The sequence below is a fragment of the Pelecanus crispus genome, chromosome 7 (genome assembly GCF_030463565.1).
Source record: "Pelecanus crispus isolate bPelCri1 chromosome 7, bPelCri1.pri, whole genome shotgun sequence".
Classification (NCBI taxonomy): domain Eukaryota; kingdom Metazoa; phylum Chordata; class Aves; order Pelecaniformes; family Pelecanidae; genus Pelecanus; species Pelecanus crispus.
The window spans coordinates 21,390,243-21,412,405 of NC_134649.1; the positions used below are offsets into that span (position 1 = coordinate 21,390,243).

The window sequence follows — 22,163 nt, forward strand, 5'->3', positions numbered from 1 at the left end:
ACTATCAGAGCCCTTCTGCTGCTCTTTTAAAATGCAGGGCCAGCAGCAAAACAATTTTTTTTTGTGCAGTAAATTGTGAAGGGGTGGCACAACATTGAAGGTACCTTTAAAATGGGAAGTGCTACCAAATGGACTTCCCATTGGTTGTCTTCCTGCTTAATATTTAACAATATAAATGAAAAGGCTATGCAGCACAGAGAAATCCTCTTGTTTTCTTTGAACAGCCATTTCTCCTTCTCTTTTCATTGTACTTTGCCCCAGTGTTTGTTTGGGCTGCTAATGAAAAAAAATTATATACTGAGTAACATATAAGCAACCTCTTATTTAGGTCTATAAAGAAATTTCCTGCTAATGGCTGGCATTTCGTTCTGCAAGTGATCAAAAGGTTTTTGCAACACATTATGAAGAGACCTTTACTACAAGATTCTGGAAGGAAAACATGATCCTCAGGTATAAAAGAATTATTGCCATAACACTATAATAAATTGTTGTGTAATCATATTAGTGGAGGTCCCTAGGAAATTAGTCTTTTCCCCTTTTCTTCCCTCCATAACCTTTCAACTGTTGGAGGGATAATTTTAAAGACATGAGATCTTATGTTTCATGAAAATAGGAGTCAGGCAGAGAAGAGAGACCTTACTACTCATCCCTGCATATACACATAACACTTTTTTAGACTCCAGTGACTCCAACCACAAGATCTGATCCACTGGAACCAGTGCTTCCTTAGCTTTATTGCCTACAGGACTACTTGCTTAATTTTGTAAGCAAGCATTGCTACAGAGTGTTGTGCTATTTTATTGAATTATATGTAATGTTGGCTACCCTGTACATTCTGTGGCATTTGACCACCTTAAAATGAATTTGTAGCCTGATCTCATTTTGACCTGAACGTCAAGTTCACAAAGCTTGTGAATTGAAATAGTTAATTTTAGAAGCTGAAATGTTCTCAAATGCAATGGGTTCGAAGCAGTCTGAATCGCTAATAGGATTTCATTCAAAGATAACATTGTTTCATAAATCAACTTGTTTGCATTTAAACATGTTTTTGGTTTATTTACCCTCACTTTTTGTACAAATTGTTTCCCGAATAATGCAAAGAAGATTGCTAACAGTGAGTAACTATTCCATGTCTGTCTAGAAACCTGAGAGGGTTCTAAGAGTTTATAGAGTACAACTTCAGTGCATTTATTTCTTACATCTTCTATTAGTCTTTCCTTCCTCAACTTCCACTTAAGATGACCACAAGCCTTTTCCTTCTTCAATGAAAATAGTACACCAAACTTTAACGTTATTAAGTCTGAATGTCTCGTGATCAGTAACATATGGAAGTTGTCTAACAGCAGTTGTCCCTGACTAATTTTCACTGAGACTGTGCAAAGTACTTTAGGTAATACTGATTCTAATGTAGCTGTCAGTACTGCTACAAATCTCCCAAACTCTGTATTTAACAGTGGCATGTCCCTATGTGATGAAAAATCACCTTTAAAAGCCTTTAAAAGAATATTATCAGCTTCCTTCAGAGTATCTGCTAAAGGTTTGAAGTCCAGAAAATAACATATGAGATCAGTTAATTTGGGGAGAAAGTGATCTCTTAGTGCTTTATATAACTTGATCTGGAGCTTCCCTGGATCAGGTCCTCTACTTGATTTGGTGCCCTCAGATTCTCCCTTCAGATGATGAGCTTTAACTTGGACTCCAACTTCTCTGACATGAGTCCTCAGAAGGTAATGTATTTTTCTGTTTTGTTTTCTAGTAGCTATTATGATACGGTTTTCTCTTTGACTTCTTACCTTATACACTGTAACAGCATGCCTTTTCTTCTCTGTCTTGCTGTACTTTTGTCTATATTGACATAAAATACACACTATTATTTCTGACACTAGAGTGTGTAGTAGACACCCTAGGAATAGAAGCTTATTAAACATTTTCTTTGTACCTGTATTTTTATACAGTTCAAGATTTTTTATTTCACAGATAAGAAATTTGCGTTCTGCATTTTCTCCCCTTTCGATTCCGGAAGTTTTCTCAGTTAACTTTCTCTTCAGTACAGCCTTACAAATCGCATACAGTGAGCTGCTAGGTAATGTGCCATTATGGAAACATATCTGATTTTTGCCTTTTTCAACCTCCAGTGCTAGAAATGAGCTGAAAAAAAAATTGTTCAGTTCACATTTTCTATGCCTTTGACTAACCAGACAGTCTCTTTGTGTTGTCAAGGCAGAAAGAGAGACAGACCATGTCATTTGGCCTCTCTTTGTCTGAGTAAGAGAACCCTGTGAAAAACCAGACAGTGATATATAATATACTGTTGGTGTGATCAACAAATGGTTATGTGAATAAAACAAATAAATCTTAAGAGAGGGCAGCACTTGTTCAGCCAAGACACCTGGCTGGATAATATTTTGTGTCAGGAATGGACCTGATGAACAAAATTCCTGACTTCTAGCGTCAACTGGAAAATTTAAGGTAAGATGTAAATCTCCCTGAGTAGTGAGATTTTCAGAAGGCGGCAAGACAAAAATAAAACCATCAAGGAAGGTGTCTTGCTTAATACTACGGACATATACCAAACAAAGGGTGAATACTCTGCCTACTAAACTTCTTTTAACCATTACCAATCTCTTTTCTTAATATTTTCCTTTAATTTGAACTAAAATCTTGTGCCAGGAAGCTGGCCAATACACTAGCAGTGGTACCTCATCCTCATGTTGTCTTACTATTAAACAAACAAACAAAAAAATCAGTATTAGCTGCAGAAAGGTATTTTTTTCCCCTACATCTGGTAAGTGTGTCTGAAACAAGCCAAATTCCAGGCATGTATCACAGGTAAATTCTGAAACTACTGAATCAAGACAGTCCTCAACTCCTCTGGGGCAATCCTGTGAAAAAGGACAATCCTGTCAAAAATTCATAGTATTACTTCATGCTAAAACCCCTATGATTATCTCATAGTCTCTGTGCAGTGAAAAGAAGATTACTCCCTATTTCCCATGCAGTAAAAAACCAAAATTATCTCATGCTTCTACCTGTGCATTATTCAAAACAGCAACTTGTCATGAAAAATCTCACAAAATACAAAGATAAATTATAGTGATTTCTGTATAATTTGATACACCTTTAAAAATACATAGAAACTCTAACAAGTGCAACTGTTTGTCTTAGTCGCAGTCTTCCCCAACACGTAAGCAAGCCTCCTATTTCAGACAATGTTCTTCTCCCATCTTGCTTACCACATCATACTCTACAACTACTGTATTCTTAGGGTTGCTCTGCATGTTGTTTTCCCACCATTCTTCCACTCTAATGCTTTACTCTGTTATTATTTCTGAAAAATAAATGAAACGCACGCTTTTAATTAAAGAAAACTTCCTTCCCTGCCTTCCTTATGGAGTCAAATCATTTCGTGTTAAATGTACTCACTGTTGCAGCCATTGCTGCTTGTAGTCTCAACCAGGTTGGCACCACACTCTGAAGAACTTGTCCTTGGAATGGAAGCTTTCCTGACCAGAAGAAACAAAAAAGAGACAACAGGGAGAAGAAAAACCCACACAGAAAAGACAAATTAATTGAATGATGCTTCCACTGAAAAAAGTTACATGGATCTTCTGCAATTACTATCTAATTAATACTCAACATTTTTGAGAAGCATGTATTTGAGGGAGAAGAACAGGGATCAGAGGCAGAAACAGCACTCAGAACTACATGGTTTCTCTCCTGAAGTTAATGTTCCTGTTTGCTTTCTCAGGTCTTTATTTAAGCAATTAGTAGATACCACAAAATTATTTAATTTATCATTAACTCTCTCAGCATTTGGAAGTGAAATATCAGTAATGTGATATTTTCCACACTTTCTGGAGGAGAAACCGATCTTTTAAATAGAGCTGATCTCTTCCCTTTCTTTTAATAGTAATCAGACATCTGCTCTCCTGAGAAGAGTCATGAGCTATTCGCCTTTCTGTCCAGTTTGTGTCCTGTGGTGACATAACTCCTCCACAAAGTCTGTTGTCTTGGACAGTTTAAATGGCTTTATTCCTAGACCCTGTTGTTTTGGCTGGCTGAGTTCCTGTTCATTAATATACACTTACCTTACAGGTAATTTGGCATTTCAACATGGACTTATAATAAAGTATAGAAATGAACTGCAGATTTATTTCAGTTTCCCCTAGGGTTTTCTCTGTTCCTCTAAGCTGTGTGTGTGACATTCAGGCCTCTCTATTGTTTTTAAATAAAAGCTGGCTTATGTGGAATCTATACTAATCAGCTACCTTTCTCATTCTTCTTCTGGTAACCCTTGTACAATATGTTTCTACAGAAAGAAGGCCAGATGGACCTGTACTGACAGGTGAATTGCTTGTAGCAAAATATGCTATTTGTTACCTCAGTAACAATGCAATAGCAAGAATTTTTGCATACTTTCCTGTTTTCCCCAGATCAAAACAAAATAGGCTTTTCAGTACCGTTTGTTGGCAGGGTGTGTGTGTGTTTGTTTCCAGATAGAGACTGGCTGGATCTGGATTTGCTCTACCTCCATACACTCTGGTCTGCTAAGAGGTTATGCAGCTCCTGGGCCTAAAGCTGCACAGAAGTCTACTCCAATCCAAGTCATTTTTTCATTGTTAAATAGCAAATCACTCTCATAAAATCAGTTCTGATTTAATATATATATGGGTGAGTTTTACATTCACAATGTAAATATTTTACTATCTTTGCTAAAATACAACTGTTGGCATCATGCCATATCTTCCAGTGAATCTCAATAGTTAGAAATAGCAATAGTTTTATGTGCTGAGCTTTTACAGGAATGTAGCAAACAGAACTGAGCATGCTCTTTAAAGATAGGGATTCCCCCTTTGACAGAGAAGTGATGTTTATTGCCTACGAAACAATATATTCCTGAAGAAAACTTGATAAAATAACATAGGAAGCTAATGTACTGAACTGGTTTTCACATTAATTTTGGGTGTGGGCAGTACTGTTCTTATGAATTCCTACAACAGGATATAAAATTGTTTACAAGACTCATCTCTGAGGAGACATAAAAGCATAGTTTTTTCTTTGCAACAACATTCCTCATAATTTTTTCAGAAAGTAAATGAAAGCGACTCACTTCACTGCCTAAATAATTCTACTCTATCAACCTGAGACTCACTAAGATAGCTCTACACTAGCCCTTCCTTCAGCAGGTTCCAGCAATAGTGGGAGGTTTAACCCTAGACTACTGTTTATCTTTTCCAGTTCTAAGCTGTGTTTTTTCATCAGCAGTCCTCGACACTTCTCCCTCTTCCCTCCCTCCATTCTCCGCTGTTCCTTTCACTCAGACCTTCAGGCCCTTTCCTCTGTCTTTATTTTGTTCTACTTTTCATCATTCTCACCCTCTAGCCATTTCAAATACTGTCTGTTTTTTCATTATCTTTGATTCTTTCTCCTCCTTGTAGGTTTGCTTCCCAAACCATACCATCTTGATGAATCCCAGTACATAATCAAATACAGCATGAAATCAGCTTAACAGCAGATTGTTGGCAGATTGGAAAAAATAAATCCTTGGCTGATAAAAACATGATGACTCAGGTAAATATAAAAGGAGAATTATTTCTCACTGTTCACCCAGAGCTTTTCCTACGCAGCCCTTTTCTTTTATGGGTTACTTTCACCATTAGTTATGATTTGGTTTTATACGTGGAGCAATGAAATACTTTCTCTCCACCCTTGTATGCTGAACAGATTTGTTTGTAGGGAGCATTAAGTGCACACACACATGCCTGGTCCTGAAATCTGCCCCAAGCAGCCTGACAGAAAGAAAACTTGGAAAGGAAGAGGGATACAAGTGATGACAGGGGCAAGAAAATAGAGCCCTGATTTCCTAAATTCTAAAAGATTTGATGTATAATATTAGGGATTCAGTTTCTGTATCCTAAACTGCAATTAATACCTCCTTTTCTGCATCCCTCCAGATTGCATTACTGTTTATACTAAAACTGCCCTAGAATCCTCTGCTGAAAGAGCCACAGAAATGCTTACTAACACACAATATGGGGGAAAAAACTCTCTGCTTTCTGATTCTGGATCGAACATACTTGTTAATAAAGTGTAATAGTGGAAACTTGATAGCACAAGATTTCTCTTAACATTTTAAATTTAATATATCCTGTCAAGAGGACAAGTCAAGGATGACAAACTCTCAGATAACCCTTACAAGCCCCAGTTCCACCCTCTTCCAGAACATTATGATACAGGTGGTAGATCAAATTTGGGGAAAAAAAGTTATAATAATATTAATGACAGCTGCTAGCAATAATCCTTGTTTATACAGCTGGAAAGAGGGGAGTCGATTAAAGTATCCACTTGAGACTCCTCTTATATGTTGGTCGCTTCAGTCAAGAGATAAGGACTTCTAGATGTAAAGTGTTTCTTTTATTGATGAGATCTCTAGCAGAAGATGATTGTGCTACATCAGCCTCTGAAGTGTAAAGGTAAGCCACGACAATTTTTAGCCAGTTATGTTCTTTATACTACACAAGCTTATCATGATTTTCTAAGAAGTCCCAAGTTAGTCTGGTATGGAAGATAGGTTCAAGGGCAACTATATTAAGACTGAGTTGCTGCCCTTGTTATTTTTCTAATAAAGAGGCCCTACTACTTGTTCTGCCAGTTAGGTAAAGCTTGAGTAAATTGGTTTCCTATAAAGAAATAGAGTAGTTGAGTTTCATCTTCCAACTGTCTAATAAAAGACTTGCACAGAGCTGTTATTCTAAGCTTCTGTACCTTGCAATGCAAGGCTCTTTGACCATAAAACTCAGTAGATTGTGTCTCCAGCCTTCCCCTAATTTTACAGTATGCAAGAGGAAAGGGATCTTTTAACAGATTACTCTCCGAATTTTCTGCTCTCTGAAGACTTTTTTCTCTTCTCAGAGACAAGCTTTACTTCTAAAGAAATACTCTCCGTATGTCTATGAGACCTGAATTAATTTTTTCATTAGTTAGTTAAAGCTGTGTTCTATAACTTTATAGTAATCTGCAAATGTTCTTTAGTGAACAACTCCTGTGGTGTCCTACTGCTAAGACAGGATTAATTTAACTGAAATGACTAAGGTGGGGGGTATCCTCTACAAAACAGTTTTTATGATACAAACTCCTGTTTTATCAAATGCTCTCTATCTCTTCTAAATATATTCAGCTATGGGAAAACCTGGCATTCAGTGGGTTTCCATGACAGCAGCTGAGGTAAAACTAGACCACTATTCCAAAGGTCTCTCATTGAAAGGCACTGATCAAAGAGGTTGATTTGGCGATGTGATTATGGGAGAGCAAAGAACAGAATTGCAAGAACCTTAGGTTATCATAACCAAGGAGAAATGCAGCATAGGAGTAACAGGAAGCGGCTGCAAGTCTGTGATGGCTAATTGCAGGGGCTACTAAATTGCCTCAAAGGCATAAATACATATTAACAGCATATGACAAAATGAGCTCTTACGAAAAGTGCTGTACTCTAAAAACAAGAGGGGACATAGGAGGTTGACTTGCATATATAAATGCAGAGACTAAATGAAGACAGTAAGTTTGTTTGGGTATGGTTTAAGTGTACTGATATATGTACGGTATCAAGTAGTTGACTTAATCAACTATTATGGAGCCCCCATAACCCAGGAGGAAGCAGTTAATGACCTGTTACGCCACCTGGACGCTCACGAGTCTATGGGGCCGATGGGATCCACCCAAGAGTACTGAGGGAGCTGGCGGAGGAGCTTGTCAAGCCACTTTCCATCATCTATCAGCGGTCCTGGTTAACAGGGGAGGTCCCTGATGACTGGAGGCTTGCCAATGTGACGCCCATCTACAAAAAGGGCTGGAAGGAGGGTCCGGGGAACTACAGGCCTGTCAGCTTGACCTCGGTGCCGGGGAAGATTATGGAACGGTTCATCTTGAGTGCGCTCCACCAGGCATGTGCAGGTCAACCAGGGGATCGGGCCCAGCCAGCATGGGTTCATGAAAGGCAGGTCCTGCTTGACCAACCTGATCTCCTTCTATGACCTGGTGACCTGCCTGGTGGATGAAGGAAAGGCTGTGGATGTCATCTACCTGGGCTTCACTAAAGCCTTTGACACAGTCTCCCACAGCATTCTCCTAAGGAAGCTGGCAGATCATGGCTTGGATGGGCGTACTCTTCGCTGGATAAAAAACTGGTTGGGTGACTGAGCCCAGAGAGTTGTGGTGAATGGAGTTAAGTCCAGTTGGTGGCCGGTCACAAGCAGTGTCCCCCAGGGCTCAGTTTTGGGGCCAGTCTTGTTTAAGATCTTTATCAATGATCTGGATGAGGGGATTGAGTGCGCCCTCAGTAAGTTTGCAGATGAGACCAAGCTGGGTGGGAGTGTCGATCTGCTCGAGGGTAGGATGGCCCTGCAGAGGGACCTGGACAGGCTGGACCGATGGGCCGAGGCCAACTGGATGAGGTTCAACAAGGCCAAGTGCCGGGTCCTGCACTTGGGTCACAACAACCCCATGCAACGCTACAGGCTTGGGGAAGAGTGGCTGGAAAGCTGCCTGGTAGAAAAGGCCCTGGGGGTGTTGGTTGACAGCCGGCTGAACATGAGCCAGCAGCGTGTCCAGGTGGCCAACAGCATCCTGGCTTGTATCAGGAATAGTGCGGCCAGCAGGAGGAGGGAAATGATCGTCCTCCTATACTCGGCACTGGTGAGGCTGCGCCTCCAATACTGTGTCCAGGTTTGGGCCCCTCAATACAAGAAAGACATGGAGGTGCTGGAGCATGTCCAGAGAAGGGCAACGAAGCTGGTGAAGGGTCTGGAGCACAGGCCTTATGAGGAGCGGCTGAGGGAACTGGGGTTGTTTAGCCTAGAGAAGAGGAGGCTGAGGGGAGACCTTATCGCTCTCTACAACTACCTGAAAGGAGGTCGTAGTGAGGTGGGTGTTGGTCTCTTTTCCCAAGTAGCTGGTGATATCACGAGAGGAAATGGGCTCAAGCTGCGCCAGGGGAGGTTTAGATTGGATATTAGGAAAAATTTTTTCACGGAAAGGGGAGTCAAGCATTGGAACAGGCTGCCCTCTCTGGTGGTGGAGTCACCATCCCTGGAGGTGTTCAATAAATGGGTAGATATGGCACTTTGGGACATGGTTTAGTGGACATGGTGGTGTTGGGTTGATGGTTGGACTGATGATTTTAGGGATCCTTTCCAACCTTAATGATTCCTAGTTTTTACTTTCATTAAAAAATAATCCAGCCACCAAGCTAGGAAACATGAAAATACTACTCTACCCTTAATTGCTTTAGTGGTGGACTTGGTAGTGTTAGGTTAACAGTTGGACTGGATGATCTTAAAGGTCTTTTCCAACCTAAACGATTCTATGATTCTGTGATTCTATGAATCCCAGGAACTGCTTACGTGTTTATATTTGAAGTCCTAAAATCCTACTAAAACTGAACCTGCAGCGCTTGCTGTCTAGCACTGACATTTTCATGCTACTCAAACATGGATCATCCTGGGTGAATGAGTTAGCCCTCTGATTTGTTCTAGATGTTAGTTAGTCAATAAACAGCTACCTGGGATATTCTTGAATTTGATTCTTTCCTTAGTTTTCCTTTTTAAACCAGGAGCTGTAAAGGAATTGGGAGCTAATGGGACCAGTTGGTTTGGCTGCCAATTAAATGCAGTGGAACAGTTTCTGATGCCTAAGCACTTTGGTAATTTGCTTCTACTCAATCTTTGGACAACATAAGGGTTGACTAATGTTTGAAAATGTTAGCACTAACTCTAGGTACACTGTAAAATCTCTCAGAAATGGGTGTACTACACAGGTTTTTGACAAACCAACTATAAGAATAGCTTAGAAAAGACATTGAGAAAACTACATGCCAGGAAGTAAAACATTACAAGCAGCAAGTTGAGACATCCACATTAATCATGCTGAATAACCATACAAACCTTATGGATAATTCATTACATACTTTTACATTCAAATAATTAGTACATGATTACCAGAAGAAATTTCTACTTGATTAAATAGCTTCAGCACTCTGAAGCACTTTTACCTGCAAAGGAAGTAGAATGCTCCAATTACAAGAACTCCTAGAAGAAGAAGTGAAGCCAAGAAAGCTGCAAACAGGTCACCTTTTGTTTGGGACTTGATGCTAGGCAGCAAAACTTCCTCACAACGGGCTCCTGTGTAATTCTCAATACACCTGGGAAACCAAGTTTTATTCAGATTAGATAATAACTTGTCATCTAATATGAAAAGCACAAAGGCTTCTTTTGGTCTTAAGTGGGGAAAGAACTTGTTATGGCATAATTCAAGGTTTATATTTCCTTCACAGCAAGTTTTCCTATGGAATTTCCACTCACCTCGTATTTCTGGAACACAGAGAATTGGGCATGTTGGGCATCAAGTTTATATTCTGATCCATACTGCTTTTATTAAACCGGATCTTTCTGAATACATTCACTGGATTAGCAATATACTTCACAATGGTGGACTTTGCAGTTAAAATTGCTTCCTCCACTGGCAGATTTAATTAATTAAATCCACCTCTTTAGTGTTAACTGTGTCATCCCACTGGTTCTCACACAGTAGTCATGCTTTCTTTTCCCCCTTTCATGTAACTTTCTAGCTTTGTTGAAGAGCTAGTACTGTCAGCTAAATAGATCAAGGAAATTGGAATTCACTGAGACACAGTACACCTTAAATTGCAAAAGTAGTTTATGCAGTGTAATAATTAATGCCAGAACATGTTACATGCTTGGTGAATGACCCTCTCCTCGACAGACTTAGCTAAAAGTCTTCTCTACTATGCTTATTTTATGTATTGAGCTTCTGAAAACGTCTTCTGATGAAAGGATTAAAATGAATATAGTATTTGACCATGGTAAAATGGTATAATATTTTATTAAAAATAAATAAAATGAATGGCTTAGTAATTCATATTGAGTCAAAAGTAGATAGCTTGAAGCTAAACTAATCTTCATTTGTTTTATATTTTGCACTTACTCTGCTAAGTTTTCTTAAGGAATTTATTGCATTACAGAAAACGGACAGCACTTCATTCAATAACTACATTCTGCATGTATCTTTTATGTATGTAAATTTGCTTCTCTCTAGTTGTATTGCTAAAGATCTTGCTCCTTCTTGCTATTTCTGGCGCTGAAGTCATAATAATCTGTGACCTAAGTAATTTCAGGCTCCAGCTGAGAAAAATGGGCTGAACTCTATAACGTACTTGAAGTTCTCAATTGCCATTGGCAGCTGCAAGGTATAATTTCAGATGAGGGATAGAAGGCGGAGTGAGGAGGAACTGCCAAAAAAGAAAGATGTCTAGCATAACTAAGACAAATGGATCACTGTGAGCGTACCGCCATGCATGCTTGATGTGACCCCCAGCATTGCTTTCTGTAGATTATGGACCACTATTTCAGTGCTACTGGTTTAAACTCTTGTGCAAAGAATTACTACTGTTTCTTTTAATTCTTTGCCTTTGGAAATAAAATGGAAGATTTAGACACTAGAAAAAAGATTCAATTATCATCATATATTAAAGTTGTGCAACTGATCAAACAGCCACCGTTTACTAAGAACAATGTGAGACTTAGAAAAGTTACTATGTTTGACTGCTGGGAGAACGAAGGGTAGGCAGACTGCTCTGATTGCTCGAGATAATGTTCCAGATATTTACTGTAAGTATAGTGGCATTTCAGTGGCCTATTTCTGAAATACTGTAGAATACTTTAAGAACCGAAGTGTAGTCTGAGTGGGGCATTGTTCTCTAGCAAGTGAGAGAGAAATGCTTTGGAGAGCTGAATAGAATAACAGGTATAGAAGATGGAATATAAAATTCACAGAAGTATTCTTGAATACCAATGAAAACTGGAGAATAATGCAAGGCTAAAATGATACAAGAAGAAAAAATAGGTTTTGGCATCAAGCTAAGACTCATGGAAAAGTTCTAGAGAATGAGTGTAAAGGCAGTAAGTCAGTAGCCTAAACAGCAGCAGGAGGAAGAAAAGACAGTCCTTCTAGCTGAAGGGAGTTGCATATAGGATTAGGTAAAAGGCTGGGGTTACAGAACTGTTGTCATGTACAAAATACTGTCATATAACCTAAAAATTATGGAGGTTTTCACAGAAACAGGAAAATTGAGATGAGGTATCTTTTGATTACATTTAAATAAAAAAAAAATATAGCTAATGTGACCCTACCAACAAGCTCTGCTACAGTTAGGGCATTTCTGAAAATCCAAATGTTCTAATATTGGCTTGCACAAGATTTTATGACGTCATCAGTGCTGATGTACAAACAGGTGAAGGACTACACTAAACCTAGAAGCAACTGATGCTTTAAGACAACCAAGAGAAGGAAAGGTTTCTATTGTAAGTCCTTTCCTAAAATTGGTGGGAAAAAAATTATGCAGACCAGTAATTAGCAGTGGCACTCACTCAGAAGATCTGCTTATCCTGTTGCATTAGCAGAGCTCTAATAATTTCAGTGGAGTTACATGCGCAGTGACTGCAAGCAAGATACAAAAGCAGTCTCTAACAAGCATGTGGGCTATGAACGTAATCCAGACTGACGGTATCTATATAGTGTCTCCTAGAGGTAGTCAGTCTTACTATACACAGCCTTAAAAGTCATTAGCAACTCACAGTTTATCTTGCTTGTAATGGATGCCTAAAAGTAGAGCACAAGTTAAGCATGACACACTTGCAGTTGTTAATATGGCAGGCAACTGTGCTTCTCCACTTCAATGAATGAATGAGTGCAGACAGAGAAGCCTGCTTCTAGGCTATAGTAAGAGGGATTTACACTAAGTCAGTCTTGTGGTCAGTAGGCCAGGTGTTGCTGTTGCACAACATCATCTGCATGCTGTTTAGCCTGCTGTTTCAGCACATGCTGTCTGTTGGCTTTAAATGGTCCTACTATGTAGCATTCCAAAGTTGATTTTTAAACTGGAAAAAAGATCTTTCCTCCTCTAAGGAATTAGAATTTCCAATTCAACCAGAGTTGAAAGACAACAGCCTTCAAATGTTTGAGAAAAAGCTGTGAGACTAGAAACTCCCATTTTCAGATAGCATCCAGATTTCTGCTTTCCTAGATGCCTGCACACGCATGCACACACGCCCACACCTCTTGTCAGATGAGATGAGCCAGCTTTAACTGTTGTATACAAACTTACTATAGGAGCTGTGCTGGAGACAAAACACTAACATAACATATGTAAAGAAACCCACAGAATCTTTCAACATAGGATATTAATCAAAACTACCCATATCAGCATCAATACAAGGTGGAGGGAAATAGACTGCATTGGATAAGGGGTCAGGAGATGACCACTGGGTCTGCAGTCATATTGATCCTTTACAATCTGATCAGTAACTAAAATGTAAGCATAACAGCCCTCCAATAACACAAGGCAGTACTGCTGACTTGTTTGCAGATGCAGTTCATGAGACAGTGCAAATGATCTACTGCCTGTCTGATTTAGGTAAGAAGGTAAGGTTTCTTTCTCTTCCAGACTCTAAGGTGGGCGTCATAAGCAACTAACTGACAGACTTTAAAAATGGAAGTAGGCTTTGAGTCAAATATGCACACAGACTCCCATTGCTCAGTATTACACTATAAGAGTCTTGACTTCAGTTTTCCTTTAGTCTTCCTTTAGTCAGGAAAAACCTGGATGCTTATTGGTATAAAAATTACTTGCATGTAAATACAAAGCTCTAAGCCAAAAAAGACAGCTGAAAAATTATCTGCTTGTCAACGCAATTCAGATCACATGGCTGATACCTTCAAAGTCACCATAATCTTTAGTCTGTAGCAGCCTCCTAAAGGTTGTCTAATCCATACACTATAAGGGCATCTAGTAAGTATGAAAAAGAATTTAAAGCCAAAGTAAATAGGCAATGGCAAAGTTAATTGGAACCCCAAGAAGCTTTTTAAAAAGTTTTGTGTTGAGAGGAGTTTCAAAACTTACTCTGAAGCTGTATTCATATACATAGAGAGTAAAATAAAACTCATACTACTGCTGGAGAGAAGTTGCAAAAATGGGTTATTTTCCCCTAGAACTCCCTTAGCTATGTGTTTATATAGCAAGCTTTACCATGTCTGGCAATGATATGAATTCTGATCACTAGTACTTTTCAAACACATAAGATTTTATGTCCCATTAAAAATAAATCTTATTATTGACTTTTTTTCTATACTTCTGCTGTGTATTCTAAGTTTTATTCCTACTTTTCAAGCTAAAAGCAGAATTGAAAAATACTAATTGGACACTGTTTTCAGAAGAGCCTGGGGTATGCAAAACTATACTTTTGGAGGTAGGGAAAAAAGAAAAGCCCATATGAGTGGGAAGCCCTTCACTGGCAACTTGCAGTGCGTATATTCTGAAGGCTTATGGCACAGATAAGCCTTCTTATCTGTGATACACTTGTGGGGACATTTAAAAAAGAGAATGAAGGACCCATCTCAGACATAGAGCCAGACAAGGCAAGGATGGGGTATATAGAAGTGATAGAATTTGACCGGGATTTACCGGATTAGTATAGGAAAGGGGGAGGAAAGATTGGATCAGGGTAGAAGCAAAGGAAGGGGAAAGGGAGACATACTTTACCCATACACAAGAATTTCAGGGAGGAGATTCCTAAGCTCTGCCTCTGTCCCTAGCAGTACTTCACCTGAACGCACTGCCCTCTGCAGAGTATGATCCCTTCCTCAAAAGGAGAGCATTCACTATTAATTTCTGTGTGTACTGCCCTCAGAAGCAGAGGAGCTGTTTGTGTGGTCTTACACCATCTGTATTTTGTCTGAAATACAGAAAGAAGGCTCTCAGAAATCTGCCATGTGTAAGACAAAATGGGAATATCAGAGTTTCCTCTCAGACAACAAAATCTAAACTTAATTCTGCACTGCATTAATTAATGATTATGGGACAGCTGCACATCAGGTGCTGAGGCAAACAGCTTTCAGCCTCATGTTTTACGATACACCTGAGGCAGCTGCTTTTCCATCCCTCTCCATTCTGCTGCATGTTTATTTAGTACATTTGAGCATTCCTGGGTTTGAAGCTCATCTTGTTTATGGTGACAGGTGCACCTTTTGCTGCTGAGAACATTAACTCACTGTTAGGAAAGGAATGAGGGAAGATGGCAGCTGAGCAACTTCATGTTTTAACACACATCAGCTGTATTTAAAATCTGCTAATGTTGCACAGGGGAGGGGAGTCAACTAATGTTTCTGTTAAATCTCTACCTTGTATATATATCCATTTCTGAATGGTAAAAATAACTGGAAATCCAAAAGTAAACAGTGGCTCTTAATTTGTTAGCATGCTACAAAATAGGTATTTCTAAAGAATGATGCAATTTTCCTAGTTACATTGTGAAATTACTTCCAATGATGTTGCATCAGGTACTCTGGACTAACTACGTTTAGCACAACACATTTGTGTAAATAAGTAGCATGTTAAGGCAAATGTGTTTTAAGGTATTTTTAGTTTTTTAGTCTGTTCTTGCTCCATTTCCCCCTTTTAATCAATGCTGTACTAACAATCATTCAGCCTTTGATTCTAAAACTGATTCAATTTTTCTGTTGGTGGGAGATTGATCATTTGAGAACACCTGGAAGCTTTAGGTGGGATTTGGCAGAAACCTGCATCAAAGAAACTTTGTGCAACTGTGTGATGATGCCAGTCTTGAAGTTCCAAAGCACCAAATATTTTTCTGAATTCTGCTGAATAGTGATGCATTTTTTCTGTTGTTTCTATTCACATCACTGCTGATTACTAAGATATCTGTGTGTAAACAAAACCTTTCTCATCTATAATTAGCCTTCTCTGACTGATTAAGGAACATGCTTAGAATGAGGACATGCTTAAATAGAACGCTTTTATTTAAACCCATATAACTTCATAATCAACCACTAGATATAGAAGAAGAATACTTGATAATTTAAATGCAGTAAGATTGCCTGAGTATAACAGAAATGCACTTAAGATGTTACTTTTCTGCTTCAGCAGATTATAAAATCCTCTAGTACCTGAATTACAAATGACTTAATTTGGAACCCTTTTAGAGTGGAAATTACCTATGCTGACTAGCTTGTGCTCCTGAAGAATGAATTCTTCTGAGTATGTGGTACTTTATATTTACAGTTATTGCATCAAATATACCTTCCTCATTACACAGTCTAGCAGTAGTTAGGAGGGTGCTTTGAAATTGTATAACTGATGCTGTTTAGTCTAACCATTCTTTTTTCATTTAAGGATTTTAGTATCAACAATATGGGATTCCTTCTACAAAGAAAAAAAGCTTATTTCAACATGTTTTACTTTTTGTGTGTGTAGTATTCATTTTACATCACATAAGCTTGCAAGGTTTAGCAGTTAGAATAAATCATCACCATACAGCGCTTCCAAGCTTTATGCTCACTTCTGGATCTGATTCACTGTATGACATTGGACAATATGCTTAATGACAGTGATATGCTGTGTATATTTTTCAATGAGCATTTACCAGAAAATTTCCTCTTCTCTCCTCATCTACTAGATGAGTTTAAATGCTTGAGTTTAAATGTTTAAATTGAACTGTCCCAAACAAAAGAAAGAAATACTTTAATTAGGCATCTTAGCAAAGATTTTGTTTCCTTCTTCAACTGTTTCATCTACTTGTCATTAGTTATAGCTCAAGACTGAAGATGGAGCAGAAGTTGCCACGGAAGGAAAAAAGGTAATATCCTTAAGCATACGTAATAGGAGTCTGAATGCCTATTATTACGTCAAGTAAACCCATTAAATTAATTGTAATTTATTTTGATGAACAATAACTCAGAATTAGTAAATGCAGTACTATGAAAAATGAGAATTTGTCATCTTCATATGTCTTAGTAAATGGGAAAATAAAAGCATAGGGCTGTATTTATGTAGGAAACGTATCCACATGCAAAAATAGGAAGCGCTTCTTTACCAGTGTGCTACAAGGACTTCAAAAAGAAGAATGGTCCCATAAACGATTGGTGTAAGAACTATCTATATTTGCTGCCTTGATGTTTCTTTATCAAGTTGTCTTTGGCTGTCACTGTAAACCTGCCCTTGGAGTATTTCAGTGAGATTCAGAGAACATATAAGTCTAGAATTATGTTCTTTTTTCCCCTTAAATGATTATATTCCTTTCTGCGCCTCCTCATTTTGTTCAGGTCAGGCCATTTTATGTTATAAGAATTTCTGCAATATGATTCATCTGGAAGAAAAACTGGGAATGTACTTTGCCTTTCTGAATGCCTTTCCTACAGTCTATACTCTGTGAGGCAAAGGGTATTTTGTTCCTTTCTGTATCGTAATGAGGGGAGGAAAAATGGCTCTAAATATAGATATCATCCTGAATGCATACGTAACTGAGTACTGTTGCATCTGTCAAACAAGTATACACCAAATGTACACATTTATTTTTCTTATATCGTCATGTCTCTGCAAGCTAGGTAAGTAATCTATCTGAGCATGAATTACTGAATTTGGAAGTCATAGGTAATAGGTATTTTACATAACATTTTAACAGTAATTTCTTAAAGAAGCAAAATGGAGAAACAGTCTTTAGACAGCTACTGTCCGATACTTAAACACACAAACTTTAGTTTCACTGACCTGCAAAACGGACTGGATACAGTAGGAATCATATAACAAATACCTCCATTTAGACAAAAAGATCCATAACTGGTGCCACAGAGTTCTTCATGATCTTAAAAATAAGACCAAAGCAAACACAGAAAAAAATAGAGACTTCTGTATTTTTACCAATAAAGGGAGATCTTAATTATATTTTTGGGGAGTAGGGGTGGCTTCCTTAAAAAAAAAAAACAAACAACAACCCAACCAAAAAAATCCCAACAAACCAACCCCCCCCCCCCCCCCCCCCCCGCCCCCCAAACAAACCACCACATACAAACAAAATCAGCCTATGAACAAATAAGGTACCAGTCTTGCTTTCCAGGCCAGAAACATATAGCACTATCTATCTTGCAGAATTGTTTCATGTAACAATATGCAAAAAGATCACAAATTTATCACCATATCAGATGTAAAGCACCTAAATTATATGAATAAATGCAAAATTTCTCTTGCAGTGAGAGGAACTTCTGAATTCTCCGTTACTTCATTTGCCTTTCATGACCACAAACTATGCTGAGTACAGTGATTCACATGATGACCTATATGAAGTCTGGTTTGTCCTGTTCCAGTGGCACAAACTATCTTTAGCTTAACTAGCTTCTGTGAGAGAATCGGAGTCAGTACAGATAAACCGAAAATAGTCTCAGGTGTGGACCAGGACATTCTGAGACTGCTTCAAGCTGTATTAAGAGCTGAATCATAGCACAGTTGGAGACCACCAGGTTTTCCCACTGCAGTTTTTAACAACCAGTGGAGGAGCTAGCCTATGAAGTGTCACTTACGTAGAAGACTGCCTGTTACAATGTAATTTCCACTGATCTCAAAAAGGCTTGTTTCTAACTCAGTAGGCTTCTTACATGAATTGTTAGTGTGTTAAACACAACTAGGCATTCTAATAAAACCCCCAAATACAGGATACTAATGTTGGCACTTGTAGCAGCAGTTGTACATTTTATGCTTAAATAGAATACCTAACTGTACCATTTCACTCTTTTTGAAACCAGTCTAAGTTTGGAAGTTGGCCTGCATATATTTATGATACATTTAATGCATCAGTAACTAATTTTTTATATATGCACATGTATTTTTATATATTTCTTCAATCTCATGAATCACAATATCTCAATCAAAAGAAAAATAGAGCAGTCTTCTGGCATCACAAGTGTGAGAATCATGTGTTACCTCACACTTTAGGTGTTGCTTTTGCTGTTATTTCTCCCAGAAGTTCTGAAAGTAAGAATTCTGCTGTCTCGCTACTTATGTATAGAGAAGACATGTTCTATACTAAATATAGTGTTGTTTAAGAGGAATCAAGATTTTAATTATTTGTCCTTCAGGAAAAAGAGTTAGGGTTCCCCTTTATTCCTGCAGAAAAAAGTGAGGAAGTGTGACCATAAGACACTCTACCTTAGAGGGAGCTTCTACAGCTTTGTATATAAAATAAACCTGACTTTTCTAAGAGTAGCAGAAAAGCTTAGCTACATCTAACCCTGTGCAACAAAAACATTGTGCATCCTGCTATCCCCTAGGCCATCTCTAGTAATTCCACTCTCCCATCTTTTCATACATTCTTCCTTTTCTATGACAGCATATTGATGTAGGAGCATGAGTAAAGTCCTTACATTATTTTAAGACGAAAGCAAACTACCACAGAGCTCAACAGGAATTCAGTTGCATGTCTGTGTTATCAAAGTGCTAGCATCCAAATGGTAACTGGATCTTTTTGCATGTATGCAGATAAATTAGGGAGCTGGAGGAGTGGGGAGGTAAGGCTGGAAAGATTGTTCATGTTTGACCTTGTTGCATTGGCTCCAGATGCGGCATAACAAAAATGTGTGTTCTGCCCTACCTTGTTAGAAGTTAAATGGGAATTTATTTTAACTCTGAAGCTCTCTGTGCTTGTCTACTGGCAATTAATTTACTGCAAGTTCACTCTTAAGAGACTTTTAAATTTTTTTTGCATGGGTAACAGTGTAACTGCAATAGGAGTAAAATGGTAACAGGAAAACAACCAAGCAGGTTTTTAAACAAGAACTATAAATTATTTGATTTTAGTCTATTCAAACATAACAGTGGAACTTCTGTGACAGTGTAATTAAATTGAAGGCTACGTCCTTCCTTAAATGAAGAGAGGATACTGAATACATGAACAGTGTATCAGGATATCTACACAACTATAAGAATCAAGAGAGAAAAAGCAAAACTCTCAACTTTGACCTGCTCTCAACCCTATTAAGCATCTGAGGGACTTAAGTGTTGTTGAAATTCTACCAGATGGAAAAGCGAGATGATAGAAGGTAGGCCCCACAGAAAAATCCCTTTAGACAGCTCGTGGAAAGCCTTCAAAGAAATTCTCATGAGAATTAATGAGAACTTGTTAACCTCCTTAAAATCCTCTGTTATGGTTCTATTCCTTTTCTTCATCTTTATGCAGAAATAGGCCTGTCTCACACTGGCACAGTGGTACAGTACTGAAGAAAACTAAATGCCTCAAGTCATTCAGGTCTCAGAACATTTGGGAGAATGATTCTCTCGGTGTTGTAGTGTGATCTGTGTACTAAGGACCAGCTCTGCAGTCCAACTAGACATTTCTGTTCCGGCAAAATACCTCAGGCACTCTGTCTCAGGCCTATTAGGGAAAAGTGAGAGAGGTGGAGAGAGAGAACAAAAAGTGCCTAGGAAGCCTTCGAAACCTTTTTGATTGTAATTACAGACAATTTCTCTATAGGCTATTTCTTTCTAGAGCTAGACTTCTTCCCAGTGGTAAGGGAAAAATGGTAACCTTAATTTTACCAGTAATGAGATATTTGAAGAAACCTCTATGTCCATGTAGATCAGGTGCCCCATTTTCCATCCAACAGTGCCTTTCATTAATGCTATTTTGTGTATTAATTCTTTGCTAGTACTTACTGGAAGTACCAGAGTAATACAGTATAAAGCAGAATTATGAAAGAGAATAAAAGAAAATTCAGGATGCTCTAACACTAAAAAAAAAATATTATCACTAGTAGTAGTGGGTTTTGCTACAATACAAAAATATATATTATTGTACTCCGTACTCACTTTACTCAAATGCAGTAGTTTGGATCAGATTTGAAAGCTACAGCTCTTCATTTATAGACAGGAAAGTATGAAAGCAACAGTTTATCCCTTTAAATTTATAGTCACTGATGCAAAAGAGTATACTGGAGAAGCAGAAGGGGTTCAATACAAGCCAAAACCCAATTACATTAGCATCGGTGAATGTGTTATGATTTTTCATGAGGTAAGTCAATACATTATATTAATCTAAAAATGCAAATTGTATGCTTTGAAAGTCAAATGTATACTACATTCAGACTACCATAATCAAGACAGAAAATTTTAACAAGTCAAGTGACGATGGGCAATTAAAAAAATACAAAGATTTAGCTTTTCAATTAATACAACTGTAGAAACTCTATCTACATATGTTCTACATAATATATATATATATGTATTTTGATATATCTTTCTATGAAAGAAATTAAATAAAGAGAAGCAGGACACAAAAGTTTAAAACCTGACACCTTTTTTAAAAGTTGGGTTTTGGTAGGTGGAGAAGTGAAGAGGAATGAAACAAGATTGTTCTTTCTAACGCCAGACTGTGAGTACTTAAAACTGGCAGAGGTAATAGCAGCCTCTAAGTACATTGAGTGTCAATTATTCTTTTCGAGGACATGCAGGAAAACCTGTCCCTAAACTATCTTGTCTGTTTGCATTTAAACTTTTGTAACCTTACTGTCCTATCTATTAAAAAGAAAAACAAATAAAGGCTCAACACCACCTTAACCCCCAAAGAACCAAGCCAGCCGTGATAATCCACATGTTGACTCAGCTGTCTTGCCTAGTCCAGAGGCTAAAATGCTACAGACTGTAGTCTGCTAATCCTGAAGTCTGCTAAAAGAAAAAAGGGAAGGGGGAGGAGTGGGAAATGTTGACAGAAGATAAAGGGGCTGATGCATGTTTCCTCCCTTATAAGCAACTTTGGACTGTATGCTAATCAACCACAAACCGTGAAATATTAGGACTGATCAAAGCAAATGTCTCCTTAAGAGAATTTGTACCACTGACTGGTGAATTCTAGTTTGCCCACTAGTAAGTGGAGACAGCCCTATGGAGCAGTTGTGACAATCCCAATGGCAGCTGTCAAAATCAATGCAATTTTAATGAATTCTAATTATATGTGTATACACATGCAAGTAAAGACTTGGAAAAAATTACCTGTTCGCATATTATTCCGACAACAATTTTTATTCTTGGTCAGAGGCTATTCTTCTGAAACAGCACCTAAAAACAAACATGTAAATTTAGCATATCATTTTTAATCGCAGTGACTTTTTTCCCTGAAGAAATAGGTATTGGAATGCATTTTTCAGTGTTGCTGCTAAGATGTCTGTTGTACTTTGACAGTAGTATACTGTTATATTATATGTAAGTTCTATTAACTCACAGTTAATGGCAAATATTCAAGCCTACTGTCAAG

General features: G+C 38.1%; 1 protein-coding gene across 1 annotated transcript; it reads right to left on the minus strand.

Annotated features, from left to right (window-relative positions):
* Positions 1 to 3,409: 3,409 nt before the first annotated feature.
* NRG4 (neuregulin 4) lies at positions 3,410 to 21,911 on the minus strand. The gene is made up of 4 exons (XM_075714185.1): positions 21,902 to 21,911; positions 17,636 to 17,729; positions 10,046 to 10,195; positions 3,410 to 3,503 (listed from the first exon to the last, which is right to left on the minus strand). Exons 1-4 carry the CDS (start codon positions 21,909 to 21,911, stop codon positions 3,410 to 3,412), a joined length of 348 nt encoding a protein of 115 aa, XP_075570300.1.
* Between the last annotated feature and the right edge of the window lie 252 nt (positions 21,912 to 22,163).